The sequence below is a fragment of the Argopecten irradians genome, chromosome 1 (genome assembly GCF_041381155.1).
Source record: "Argopecten irradians isolate NY chromosome 1, Ai_NY, whole genome shotgun sequence".
Classification (NCBI taxonomy): Eukaryota; Metazoa; Mollusca; class Bivalvia; order Pectinida; family Pectinidae; genus Argopecten; species Argopecten irradians.
Window position 1 is genome coordinate 45,707,448 of NC_091134.1, and position 13,702 is coordinate 45,721,149.

General features: G+C 35.0%; 1 protein-coding gene across 5 annotated transcripts in view; it reads left to right on the plus strand.

Annotated features, from left to right (window-relative positions):
- The window catches only part of LOC138329919 (syntaxin-binding protein 5-like), a 98,600-nt gene that overhangs the window by 65,398 nt on the left and 19,500 nt on the right, over positions 1-13,702 (plus strand). For 4 of the 5 annotated variants that reach the window (XM_069277206.1, XM_069277219.1, XM_069277225.1 and 1 more), the window contains 10 exons: positions 1,579-1,733; positions 2,101-2,173; positions 2,692-2,839; positions 3,156-3,223; positions 3,832-3,872; positions 4,390-4,592; positions 5,133-5,294; positions 7,617-7,765; positions 9,420-9,508; positions 9,670-9,785. In XM_069277206.1, coding sequence (XP_069133307.1) covers positions 1,579-1,733; positions 2,101-2,173; positions 2,692-2,839; positions 3,156-3,223; positions 3,832-3,872; positions 4,390-4,592; positions 5,133-5,294; positions 7,617-7,765; positions 9,420-9,508; positions 9,670-9,785 — 1,204 coding nt within the window. The remainder of the gene's footprint in view (positions 1-1,578; positions 1,734-2,100; positions 2,174-2,691; positions 2,840-3,155; positions 3,224-3,831; positions 3,873-4,389; positions 4,593-5,132; positions 5,295-7,616; positions 7,766-9,419; positions 9,509-9,669; positions 9,786-13,702) is intronic. The other variant, XM_069277213.1, reaches the window with a different exon arrangement.

Consider the following 13,702-nt stretch of genomic DNA (forward strand, 5'->3'; position numbering starts at 1 on the left):
CCCACTCCAGATTTCCTGGTAAAAAATATGTTGCTTATAATCCGGAAAAGATGTTTATTTTGATTCAAAAGTTTAAACCTTCAGCATGACTAGGCAGCCTTCAGTAATGCTAGGTTTACACTATGTTCCTGGCGACCACGTTAGCCCCGTTTGCCCGAAACGTGGTGCGCCGTGGAATTTTGGCTATTTTTGTCTCTGTATTCAAGTTGAGCTAGGTCTTGTGAAGTTTTGCCACGGTCTTTTATGGATTACGTGGTAGACCGTGGATATAGGGGAAAGTGCTGTTCCCGGAGGTTAAAGGTACACTTCGGCTTTAGCACGGTCTATCAAGGATACCACTACGTTCTATCTAGGCCTGTTACGATCTGATGAGGTCTCTGCGTTTTACACGTTTTTAGCTCCGATACGTTTTGTCAAGCTCAGGATGATGATGCCGCGTTTTTTTGAAATAATATGTATTGCCGAAAATCTCTTTTCAAACAGGTTTTAATTAAAAGATATGTTAAAAGAAAAGAAAATCTTAACTATATTTGGTATAAATATATAATTATTAGAGCCAAGTGTTTCTATGCAATTTTTTTTCTCTAATGATTCTCACTTAATCTGCCTTTTGCAATGATAGCTTTGGTGTGATTTGAGGGTTTAAATGTGTTTGATAATGAATATTTCTATTTATTACTACAAATAATTCCATGAAGTATCAAATATGTACCAGGCCAGACAATGATTCTCCACCATATATTGCTTGCAACGTAAGACAGTAATAGGACGTAACACTCCGTATCACGTCGGGATTTCAACCGCTCCAAGCCGCGATGTGCCTTGACAGAACGCATAAAAGCGGTTATCATCCACCTTGGCTTGCCGTCAAAACCTTGACAAACCTGAACAAAACGGCACAAAACGTGCAGCCAATCTGCATCAACTGTGATAAAACGTGGAAAAAACGCAACAGAACGTCACAAAACTTGAAATCACCATGGGTTTCCGGGTAACGTGCTTGCTGCCCGTTCCACCACGGACCGTCTGGAAGTTTTGTTACGGCCTGGAACGTACTGTTACGTTTTGTTAAGTCACTCCCGTTTTATTATGTTCTGTGGCGTTCACCATCTGTATCGTGACTGCCGTGGCAAATTTTTTGACAGTTTAATAATCTGGCACGGTATCCACTGTAATCACGACCGCTCACGTTGGTCTATCACGTCCTTCTGCGTTATCTCACGTTGTCTCGGGGTCACCACGTTTTGTCCACGGTGGCCTGAAACGGGGCTGCCGCGGCCACCGGGAACATAGTGTAAACCTAGCATTATGGGTCTTCTAACTTTCTCAAGAATCATCTGTTTTATGGTAGTGAATGGATCTAATTTGTCAAGTTACATTCCCTGTCTGGATGTTGAGTAACACAGACTTTTTGGACCTCCTTGAGGTGGGGACTCTTTAATTGAAAATTCCAATGTAAATTTTAAGTTGCCATAAAGTATTGTTTGCTATGGTCTTTATATTAAAAGATCTTTACGTCTAATGTGATACCTGATTAGTGATTTTAATTAATAATCTGCTTCTTTGTTTGTATTTTAGGGATTTGCTTGTGATATTCTCCGGTGGTATGTCTTACGACCGAGCAGGCCGCACTCCCAGTATAACCGTGATGAATGGCAAGAGTACCACAGTCCTGGAAATGGAACATAACGTGGTCGACTTTGTGGTGCTTTGTGAAACACCCTGGCATAATGGTATGTTACTGGTGTGTAAAGTTTACGGGATGACAAAACGTTAAATGTTTTCATTGAAAAGTTGTTGTTTGTTGTTTGAAAAGTGGGCAACTTGTGTGTTGTTTGAAAAGTGGGCAACTTGTGTGTAAGGTAAGATTACCTGCCTAAGAGGTACTGATTTGGTTTTCATGGTGACAAAACTTTTACAAAAAGAGGTAAGGTGCTTGTTCAGTTTCAATGACAGACTATAACTTATTTTAAGAAAACTTGTTTCATGATTTTTATGAAGTGAATAACCGATACTCATATACATGTATGATTTGTTATCATGTAATATCATCATTTCTGTGTCACTGAAACTCCTACACTGGGATGTTTGTGTTGTCAGATTTCCAGGAACCGTATGCTATTGTGGTACTACTACAGAATGATTTAGTAGTGGTTGATCTCACTAGTCCGGGGTAAGTACATATCTGACTTACCATGATAGTTGTTATAACTGAATGTGTACACTACACCTTAGATTATTGAAGTTAATTCATTTCTACTTTACTTCGATCCTAGTCATTATAGTTGGTAATCATACTTGCTCTCTTTATGACATTGCCATTGATTTTAAAACACATAGAAGTACATTTGAATCTACCTAGCTTAGTGGCCACCTCTGTATAAAGACCGCATCATTAATTCCAAATGATCAGTACAACACAATTTGACCTGTGTATAAAGACCACTTGGCTGTAAAGTGCATATTTCCTTAGTCCCTTTGGTGGTTGTACAGGTTTCACTGTATTTTTAAACGCATTTCACTTCTGTACGTAGGTACAGCTTTGTTTCATTAATGAAACTGCTATTGTCTGTCGCAAATCCTTTTGCAAATTATGGCAAACATTTTTGAAATAGAAAATATCTGATTCAGATTGTGTTGGGTCCTTCAAAGATGTTTGTGCTATATCACTATAATTATATGTCTGTACAGGTACCCATGTTTTGAGAACCCCTACCCCATGGACCTACATGAATCTCCAGTGACGGCTTGCCAATACTACGCTGACTGTCCCCCTGATCTCATACCTGCATTTTACTCTGTCGGCTCCAAACACAAGCGCACAGGATTCAGTGAAAAGGTCAGCAGAAATACACCTAAAAAGGACATTTGTGTATTATCTTTTATCATACAATACGTGTGTTGTCTGAGGTTTTATTACATGGCTACCCATGCAATACAACCACGTTGATATGATTGTTATTTCAAAATTAAAAAAATGATTTTGATTGTTATTTCAAAATAAAAAAAATGAGATTAAATAACAGCATTTTGTGGTAAACTTTCATGTGCTGTATTTCAATTTTCAGTTATGGCTACCTTCTATTGTAAGAATGTGGTAGGAGATAGTTTACTTGTGAAAACTAAAATTATACATTTGAATTTGAATTTTGTAGAACTGGCCTGTGAAGGGAGGCGAGTGGGGGACCACGACATGTAGTTATCCTGAAATACTGATCACAGGGTAAGATGGTGTGAGAGAGTTTGAGAGGGTGTGAGAGGGTGCGAATGGGTGTGAGAGGGTGTGAGAGCATGAGAGGTGTGACAGAGTGTAAGTGTATGTGAGAGATGTGAGAGGGTGTAAGTGTATGTGAGAGGTGTGAGAGGGTGCGAGTGGATGTGAGAGGGTGTGTCAGCTGTAGACTTTGTCATTAGTCTGATCCTCTGTAAAGTTCTGATTAATTTGGTAGATAACTAGTCACTGACAGGACAAGTTTCTCTTTAAAGCTTTACCTTTCCCCAAGCTCTGAACTTTCAGATCAAACAAAGAAGAAAATGGACTCAAGTAAAAAAAAAAAAAACATGATGCAAGTTGCATAAGAAAGTTTTAACTGAAAACAGAAGTTGACGCTTTTACAAGAAATCAGGGCTTGGTCATTTTTTCATATTTATTCATTGCACAAGTGTCTTTATGATATCTGGTATGAATTCAAAGTTGTATTGAAATAACTTTAAGATTGGCGCAAGAAACATCACTATTGAAAAGTAATGAATAATCTTGTATCCATGCAGATTACTATCTGTTAAGTATATGTTCCTGCATTAAATAATAATTTACATTTTGTTTTACAGTCATGCTGATGGTTCAATGAAATTCTGGGATGCTTCTTCAGGTAAGTTACCTCTCTTGGCGGTCAGAGTTAAACAGCTAACTGTTATTTTACTCCAGGATTTTACAGTCATATTACATTGTTAAACATTTAAAAGCATCTGTTTTTGTCCTTTCTTACCTAATTAACTAATGAATGTTTTGCTTTTGTTTAGAAAAGAAGTACAAGTTCTGTGCAGATTTCTGTGGTTTGACTGGTTAGATGTTTGTAATTAAGTTATATTTTAAGTATAAATCCTGACAGACCTGCAGATTTTGATACAGGCATATGAGGTGTTTGTCAAGGCTTTCTGGAAATCTACAGATTTGTCATTAATTCACAAACAAACAACTAAGTCCAACCAGTCAAACCATGAATGAGAGTCCTATAATCTTGAGAGCAAATGTTTACTTGTCTGATTTTCATGCCACACTCAATAATCATTGAAGATGCAATGTAGAATTGTGTTCTTTTTCATCTGATTTTCATTCCACACTCAATAATCATTGAAGATGCAATGTAGAATTGTGTTCTTTTTCAGTGACTTTACAAGTGTTATACAAGTTAAAAACTGCCAAAATATTTGAAAAACCAAAATTCAAGCAGACAGAAGGACAGGACGATGATCCGTTTGCAATCTATTTGATTCACCTGTGTCAGGAAAGTCGGATGTTATGTGTTGCTGGAGCTACTCATGTGATTCTCTTCAAGTACTCAAAACAGGAAGTCACGGTGGACGTTGTAGTAAGTAGAGATTAGGGTTTCCTAGGGACGTTTTCTTGGTCACATGCTTTTAGTCAGTGTCAAGTTGTAGTCCCATCTTTGTCCTTGGGAAACTCTTGTCTTGTGTTGATGAAATTACTTTGGAATGATTCTGGTGTAAAGACAATTGTTTTTCATTAAGTTTTCTTTGAAAAAGTGTTGGAATTCTAAAAGCAAAATTTAAAAATCTGAAATTCTAAAGCATACTTTAAATATTTATAGAATATCATGACTGACCTTATTTAAATGGAAATCTTTTTTTTTTGTTTTTGGTAAGTAGAAATATCCACTCTGATCAACAGGAACTTATAGATTTATCACAGGATTGTGTGTTAAGTTTCACAAAGTTTTCTCAAAAATTTTAAAATCTGGCAAACAAAAACCTTATAGTCAGTACCTGCTTTAAAGGGAAATAATGCAATAAGATAATAATAATAAATAAAAGAAAGACTTTCATTGTTAAATATTGCTACAAAGATAGTATATTCCTGCATCTGATGGATGTATTTGATGTTAACACAGGGTTTAGATATCTCCATTATATATGAGGTGTATGACGAGCTTGACTCACCGGACTACGACTACCCCAAACCCAGTTTGGCGGTGGTAAGCCAGCAACAACACAGTGGTAGTATGGGTTCCTACTCAAGTAATACATCTGACAGCGTCAAAGTAAGTAACAAAGTAAGTAATAGTTGCCGCACCCCAACCACATGCTGAATGCCTAGTAAGTCAACAGTGATATCCAACCTTACAAACACGCTGCTAAATACTGCCACTTCAACATAGAGTATTTCTTGCAATGTGCTGTTTGTTGGGAGTTCTTTTGAAACATCTGTTTAAAGCATAATATACAGTTTAATTCAATGATCTCTACATGAATGAAGCATTCAAAAGCTCCATCATACTGTGAAATAATCGGAATAAGAAAGTATACTGTCGGTGATAAAGTTTATCACCGTTCATGATTTCGTTGCTCAATAGATGTGTTTGTAAGGTTGGATTTAGTAAACTGTTAGTGTTAGCTGTATAACCATTTTGTTTGGCAGTATTTATAGTGTTAAACTATGTTAGCAATAAATATATATCATCACATTGCTTTTAGTCAAATGAATCTTAAGTTAAAACTGATTTTAGTAAATAGCATAGGTCATAGCTTTTGTGTATAATTATGCGTTCATTACCCATTAAAACAGCATGAAACTATAATTCAGTATAGTTGCAGTATTAAAACAGCATGAAGCTATGATTCAGTATAGGTGTAGTATAGTATTTTTGGCTTTGGTGGCAGGAATCCTATGTAGAGCACGTTATTTGACATCAGTCTAGGGGGGGAATCTAACAATTGGTAGCATATCCTAGCAATCTGGTTAAAATTGAAATCCTCGAATTTTGCTCTGTTACATAAAGGATCTGACAATATTCCAGAAAGGGTTATATTCTGATGACTTTGATACTCACCTGTATTTTATTTATTTACTCCACTTCGCTACATTTACTGAAAACATGCATATGTAGTAATGTTATGCTCTTAGGGTGAAATGACTAACCACAGGGAAATGATTCTCACAGCTCTTGCTTAATTTTTTGTCCCATCAAAAAAATTGATTTAGCAATTTGATCGGTCAATTTGAAAGGTCATCAGGACATCACCCCATACAGGATGTTGTCAGATCCTTTATGAAGTGGAAAGAGAATAAGGATCTGTATTTCATCAGATTGATATATTAAAGATGAAAGTATCTTTCTGGTGGTTCTATCGAAGGATAAAGTTGAGTAGGGTATCGATTTTGGAATGGACTGCGAAGTAGTCAGTCAAGACAGTTTGCATGCTACCATCAAGACCAAATGCTCTTAGTATCACTCCAATAACAAAAGTTTCCTGCCCCTTGCATGCTGACCACCATGGCCAAAGCAGTCATGATAGTTTCAATGTAACAGAGTGCAAGATTTTCACATGAACACAATCACTGCCTCTGATAAGTATCCAACTCGGGACTTCTGACTCATTAGTCTGTCGTTTAACCGATCGAGCTAAAAAGAAGTGCTCTAGAGGTATATTGTGGCTAGTATTGACTAGAATAAAACATCTAATTAAAAAGTAACGATAAGTACTAAACTTTCTTACATTTAATAAATACAGTAACATGATATTGAATCATTGATAAATATTTCACAAGGTCTTGCTTAGTGTAAAATTTGTATTTGGGTCTGTATCATACGTTTTATTAGCCCACCATCATCAGATGGTGGGCTTTTCAAATCGCCTTTCGTCTGTGGTCCGTCCGTCCGTTAACAATTCTTGTTACCGCTATTTCTCAGAAAGTACCAAAGGGATCTTTTTCAAATTTCATATGTAGGTTCCCCTATGGCCCTAGTTGTGAGTATTGCATTTTGGGACGGATCGGTCAACAAGATGGCCGACTGGTGGCCATCTTGGATTTTGATAGTTAAAGTTTGTTACCGCTATTTGTCAGAAAGTACTGAAGGGATCTTTCTCAAATTGCATATGTAGGTTCCCCTAGGGCCCTAGTTGTGTATATTGCATTTTGGGACCAATCAGTCAACAAGATGGCCGACTGGCGGCCATCTTGGATTTTGATAGTTAAAGTTTGTTACCGCTATTTCTCAGAAAGTACAGAAGGGATCTCTCTCAAATTTCATATGCATGTTCCCCTTGAAACCTAGTTGTGCATATTGCATTTTGGGAGCGATCGGTCAACAAAATGGCCAACCGGCGGCCATCTTGGATTTTGATAGTTAAAGTTTGTTACCGCTATTTCTCAGAAAGTACTGAAGGGATCTTTCTCAAATTTCATATGTAAATTCCCCTAGGACCCTAGTTGTGCATATTGCATCTTGGGACCGATCGGTCTCAAATTTCATATGTAAGTTCCCCTAGGACCCTAGTTGTGCATATTGCATCTTGGGACCGATCGGTCAACAAGATGGCCGAACGGGATCTCTTGTTGTTATTGTGAATGTATAACACCTTGTGTATTACAGATAGAGACGGGCACGTCATTAAAGGTGCGGCCGGGCAGCAAGAAATACAGTGCGGGGTTCTACCCCGATCTAGTGTGTCTGCTGAACTGGCTGGACAACGAACATCCGGGCAACATCACCAACATCTCCATGAACTCTTCCTACGGTTTGTAAGTAGAGCACTGTACTGGTGTTGAACAAAAGTTATATGTGGAACAACAGACATGTTAACCCTACCGATTCAGGCGGAAGTCTACCGCTTTTGAGGTTGATATTCCGCCTACCGCTTTAATATCCAAATATTCCGATTTCTGCAAAACATCTTCTTTATTTTTTTTTTCTTCCGATTTCTGAAATTTTTATAGTCGGGTGGGGCTGCCATGGTGGCTTCAAAATGCATACCAGACTGAGTAGGGGGACTGGCTTGATAATTAAGTAAACAAAGGAGGTGTGAACACTCCCTGACCAACACCCACTGGTGCTAATTAACAGCCTGGGGCTAGTTCCACCTTGGCTTAATTGGTGGTGTCACTTATTTCACGTGTCTGAGTGTAACGATGTGTATTACGTAGGCCTACCGTAAGGAAACAATAATCTGGCCTTTCAATAAATTTTGTGCTTAAAATTAGTTAGCATCATTTCAAAAACAAACACTACTTATAATTGAAATGATTTACTCACGTTTTTAATGTAAAATACTAGGCGTATAGTGTCTGCTGAAAGTCATTAACTTTGCAATCGTAATGGCCGCCATTTTGGAATGGGGTGATACTAATAAAGGAGCCGGATTTAGGTATAAAATTTCAGGATTTCACTGAAAAAAAAAATTTTATGGTTTTTTTTTTGCAGGGGGATTATTTCTCTAGAATATTGGTGAAAATTTTAGAAACAAATATTTTAATTTTTTCTTGCATTTTTTTCTTGCATAAATCAAGAGAAAATGAGTCCAGTATGTATAAAAAAAAAGAGGGTAAAAAATAGACAAAATGTATATTTAAAAAAGGTGATATACATTGAAATAAAAGTATAAAATATATTTATTGGCATTTTGCATCTTCAAAATTTAATGTAAGCCTTAATTAACATTAAAAAAATGCAAAATGAGCTACCAAGGCCTATGGTGATAATCAAAGTTAAAACTTAATTTGTTAACAAAATATGTTTTTGTAATTATTTTCCATATTATTGATATTTAAATATCTCAGACGCGCCGCGAAAAATGCCGCGTGCAATGCTACCGCTTTTGAGTAAAAAATCTACCTCTTTTTGGTCACCAAAGGTTAACATGTCTGGGAACAACATCATTTGTAAAGATATTCAGTTTTGTTCAGCATATTTACCAACATTACCATAAATATTATATATTGGTAGCGTCTGCCATTCATTGATAAGTCTTGTTATTATGTATTTGCATCTATCCTTTTGGGTAAATATTGACATCATATGTTTGCAAGCATAACACCATACTTTTCAGATAAATTAAAGTCAATAGATACCTACCTACAAGGTAACTCTGTAACATGCAAAGATGGAATATGTAGGAAGGGCCTACTATATATTGGTAGGACAATATACATTGGCAGGGCCTACTATATGTTGGTAGGACAATATACATTGGCAGGGCCTACTATATGTTGGGCCGTTCTACTTTTGAAATATACGGACAGGGCCTGTCAGTATTTGTTTGATGCTGATTTGAATCTAGGTCTTGGTGATGTTTGTTTCAATGCTGTCACTTTTTCCTAACGACTGAGCTTCCTCACTGACGTATTGTGATAATCAGATGTGATATTTTACTCTAATTTGTCATTGTTTGATTTACAGACTTGCGTTTGGTAATGAATCTGGGCTTGCAATAATAGATTACCTGCAGAAAACGTGTTTGTTAAATTTGGGGACGCCAGATTTATATGGTAAGCCTCACACAAATTATAAAATTTTAAAATCAATAGTATTCATAGATTGAATGAAAAATAATTCTACCAGATTTTTACATAATCTGTTTAACTGATTAACTGAATATGCAATATCTGGATTATAAAAGTAAAATGTTATATCTTTTCTCCCCTAAAAGGGTCTATGGACCCCTATCAACGGGCTCCTCGGTCTCCTAGGGGCAAAAAGTTTCCCCAGTCTAATACGGAAGGATCTGGAACTGAGGACGGCTGTCGATCACCTATCAATGATCAAGTAAGTGTGACAGTTTGTTATATGTGTAGGGCATGTCTGAATCATTTGATAACTGACTAACTTCATATCTTAAATTGCCAACAGACATCGGTTACAGTGAAAAATTAATTAAGGGATTAAGGTCAGAAATGATATGGATTGCTGTATTTGATACTGATCATTTCCTAGTCGTACTAATGGTAATAGGCATAGTTTTACTAACATTATTATTACATGTCCAGAGGTTGAGGACTAAAGTACTCCAGAAATACGAGGAAATAAACTCTTCACCACCTGTATGATGCAGGAATTAAATATTGATTTAAAACAATATTATAATATGAAAAAAATAAAACTTTGGAAATAAAATTTAGAAAATTATTTTTACATCAAATAGAAATGTTAATTATAAGTGAAAATACAAATTTCAGTAAATAGACTTTTGCTGAATGAAAAAATTGGAATTGATAGACTTGAATACTATAGATCATTTTATCATATGTTACACCAAGATTTGATTAAGATCAAGTAAGATGAAGCTATCAAAACCTTCTTTAGAAGAAGATGGTATTACTTTGATTTTGGATGGGTTTGTTTGCATTTTATGAACTGTTATAAACTGTGGTCATCTAAGGATTACTGAGTGATGATGGTGGATGGTAGCAAGAATTCCAGAGGAAAACACAGTACCTACTGTCAGTAACTGGCATCTGCCTCATACAAACCTCAAATTCACTACCCAGAGGCAAAATAAGCCTATAAATATTGATATTAGTCTGGGATAAAAAAAAAAGTTCTTTGATAGCCTCTGTAAAAGCAATTTTTCTCTTATTAGAATTAGGAATTGAATATATAGAAGTGCATGCATCCTAGCTTAACTGAAATTGTGAAGCAACTCCAAACTTGTGAACAGTAAGAAGCCACGTGGTGAGCTAAATGTCAATCACTAGTTAATAACGTTAATAAAAAAATTGGATTTATGTAATTTTGATAAAATATTTAGCATGTTTGACATCGAATTGATTCAGAACAGATATTTTAACAATGTTGTTGGGTCACAGATGTTAAAAAGGTTGTGTTTTGTTTGGTGCATACTGGTGCATTACACAGACCGATAAATATTATAACCTTCAAATTTAAGGTCAAAAGCTATTTATAGTAATTGACCATGGGGCACCGTTATTATGGGTACATTATACCGAGGAATGTGACCCAGACTATACTTCTGTAGGAAAGTAGCATACAGATGAAAGGAGTCGATAAATAACATTTATAATTGTAGTGCTTTTAACAAAAGTATTTTGTCATGTATTGTAATTGTTGTAGCCCATATTGTAATGATGACAACGGTATAAGTATTACACTCTTTGACAAACACCAAACATGATTATATGTAAAGAATTACAACTAGAGTACATCTGCGATCAAACAACATCATTCAGATAATGTAATCCAATGATTTTGTTGGTGTTATTATCATGAAAAAAAGTACAACAAAAGAATGGTTTATGGTAAACCAAGCCATTTTCATGGGGTTGTTTCATGAAAATAAAGTGCAACAAAACTATTTGTTAACATTATGCTGAGAAATTAAAGGTTATGACAGTTATTATTATGATTATGTTGCTACTTTTGATTGATGTATTTAGACATGTTTAGAAGTGTGTGAAAATCATCTCTATTGGAGAAAGTCCAGGGAGATAACTCCAGTCCTTGAGGGGTTCTTGAATTTTTTTTTTTTTCTTTGGCAGCTTTTAATTATTATGATTTGATTTATTAATTATCTTTCAATTTGCTCGCTTTTAGCTGCATAACAATTTCTATAATTAATTTTGATTTTGGCTTTTATTATCAGTCATTTTATTAATATGATCATTATCTTAGCGAAGTCTAGTTAGATTGGACTGTTTAAGACTGTGGTTATAATTATGATTATTTAGGTTTCCCTTTTGTCTTGCTTCTATATGTCATGGATGTTTACCTATAGCGTTGTCGCAATGTGCTTCTAGCTGGCTTAGATTGACATCATCCAAGAATGTTTTTGTATATATTCAAAAAATAAAATCATTGTCCTATTGGAAACATGCTTTATTTAGTTGTTTATCATTTTTAAAGCACTTAATTTTTATTTTATTCATTTTCATTTTGGTTTAATTTCAATTTTGTTTTCCATTGTTGTTTTTATTTTCTGATGTTTTCAAATCAGAAATGTTAATTATAAGTGAAAATACAAATTTCAGTAAATAGACTTTTGCTGAATGAAAAAATTGGAATTGATAGACTTGAATACTATAGATCATTTTATCATATGTTACACCAAGATTTGATTAAGATCAAGTAAGATGAAGCTATCAAAACCTTCTTTAGAAGAAGATGGTATTACTTTGATTTTGGATGGGTTTGTTTGCATTTTATGAACTGTTATAAACTGTGGTCATCTAAGGATTACTGAGTGATGATGGTGGATGGTAGCAAGAATTCCAGAGGAAAACACAGTACCTACTGTCAGTAACTGGCATCTGCCTCATACAAACCTCAAATTCACTACCCAGAGGCAAAATAAGCCTATAAATATTGATATTAGTCTGGGATAAAAAAAAAGTTCTTTGATAGCCTCTGTAAAAGCAATTTTTCTCTTATTAGAATTAGGAATTGAATATATAGAAGTGCATGCATCCTAGCTTAACTGAAATTGTGAAGCAACTCCAAACTTGTGAACAGTAAGAAGCCACGTGGTGAGCTAAATGTCAATCACTAGTTAATAACGTTAATAAAAAAATTGGATTTATGTAATTTTGATAAAATATTTAGCATGTTTGACATCGAATTGATTCAGAACAGATATTTTAACAATGTTGTTGGGTCACAGATGTTAAAAAGGTTGTGTTTTGTTTGGTGCATACTGGTGCATTACACAGACCGATAAATATTATAACCTTCAAATTTAAGGTCAAAAGCTATTTATAGTAATTGACCATGGGGCACCGTTATTATGGATACATTATACCGAGGAATGTGACCCAGACTATACTTCTGTAGGAAAGTAGCATACAGATGAAAGGAGTCGATAAATAACATTTATAATTGTAGTGCTTTTAACAAAAGTATTTTGTCATGTATTGTAATTGTTGTAGCCCATATTGTAATGATGACAACAGTATAAGTATTACACTCTTTGACAAACACCAAACATGATTATATGTAAAGAATTACAACTAGAGTACATCTGCGATCAAACAACATCATTCAGATAATGTAATCCAATGATTTTGTTGGTGTTATTATCATGAAAAAAAGTACAACAAAAGAATGGTTTATGGTAAACCAAGCCATTTTCATGGGGTTGTTTCATGAAAATAAAGTGCAACAAAACTATTTGTTAACATTATGCTGAGAAATTAAAGGTTATGACAGTTATTATTATGATTATGTTGCTACTTTTGATTGATGTATTTAGACATGTTTAGAAGTGTGTGAAAATCATCTCTATTAGAGAAAGTCCAGGGAGATAACTCCAGTCCTTGAGGGGTTCTTGAATTTTTTTTTTTTCTTTGGCAGCTTTTAATTATTATGATTTGATTTATTAATTATCTTTCAATTTGCTCGCTTTTAGCTGCATAACAATTTCTATAATTAATTTTGATTTTGGCTTTTATTATCAGTCATTTTATTAATATGATCATTATCTTAGCGAAGTCTAGTTAGATTGGACTGTTTAAGACTGTGGTTATATTGCCAGGGATATTATGATTATTTAGGTTTCCCTTTTGTCTTGCTTCTATATGTCATGGATGTTTACCTATAGCGTTGTCGCAATGTGCTTCTAGCTGGCTTAGATTGACATCATCCAAGAATGTTTTTGTATATATTCAGAAATAATTTTTGTATCATTGTCCTATCCGGTAGAAATCACAATGCACCTTACCTTATGTTTTTTC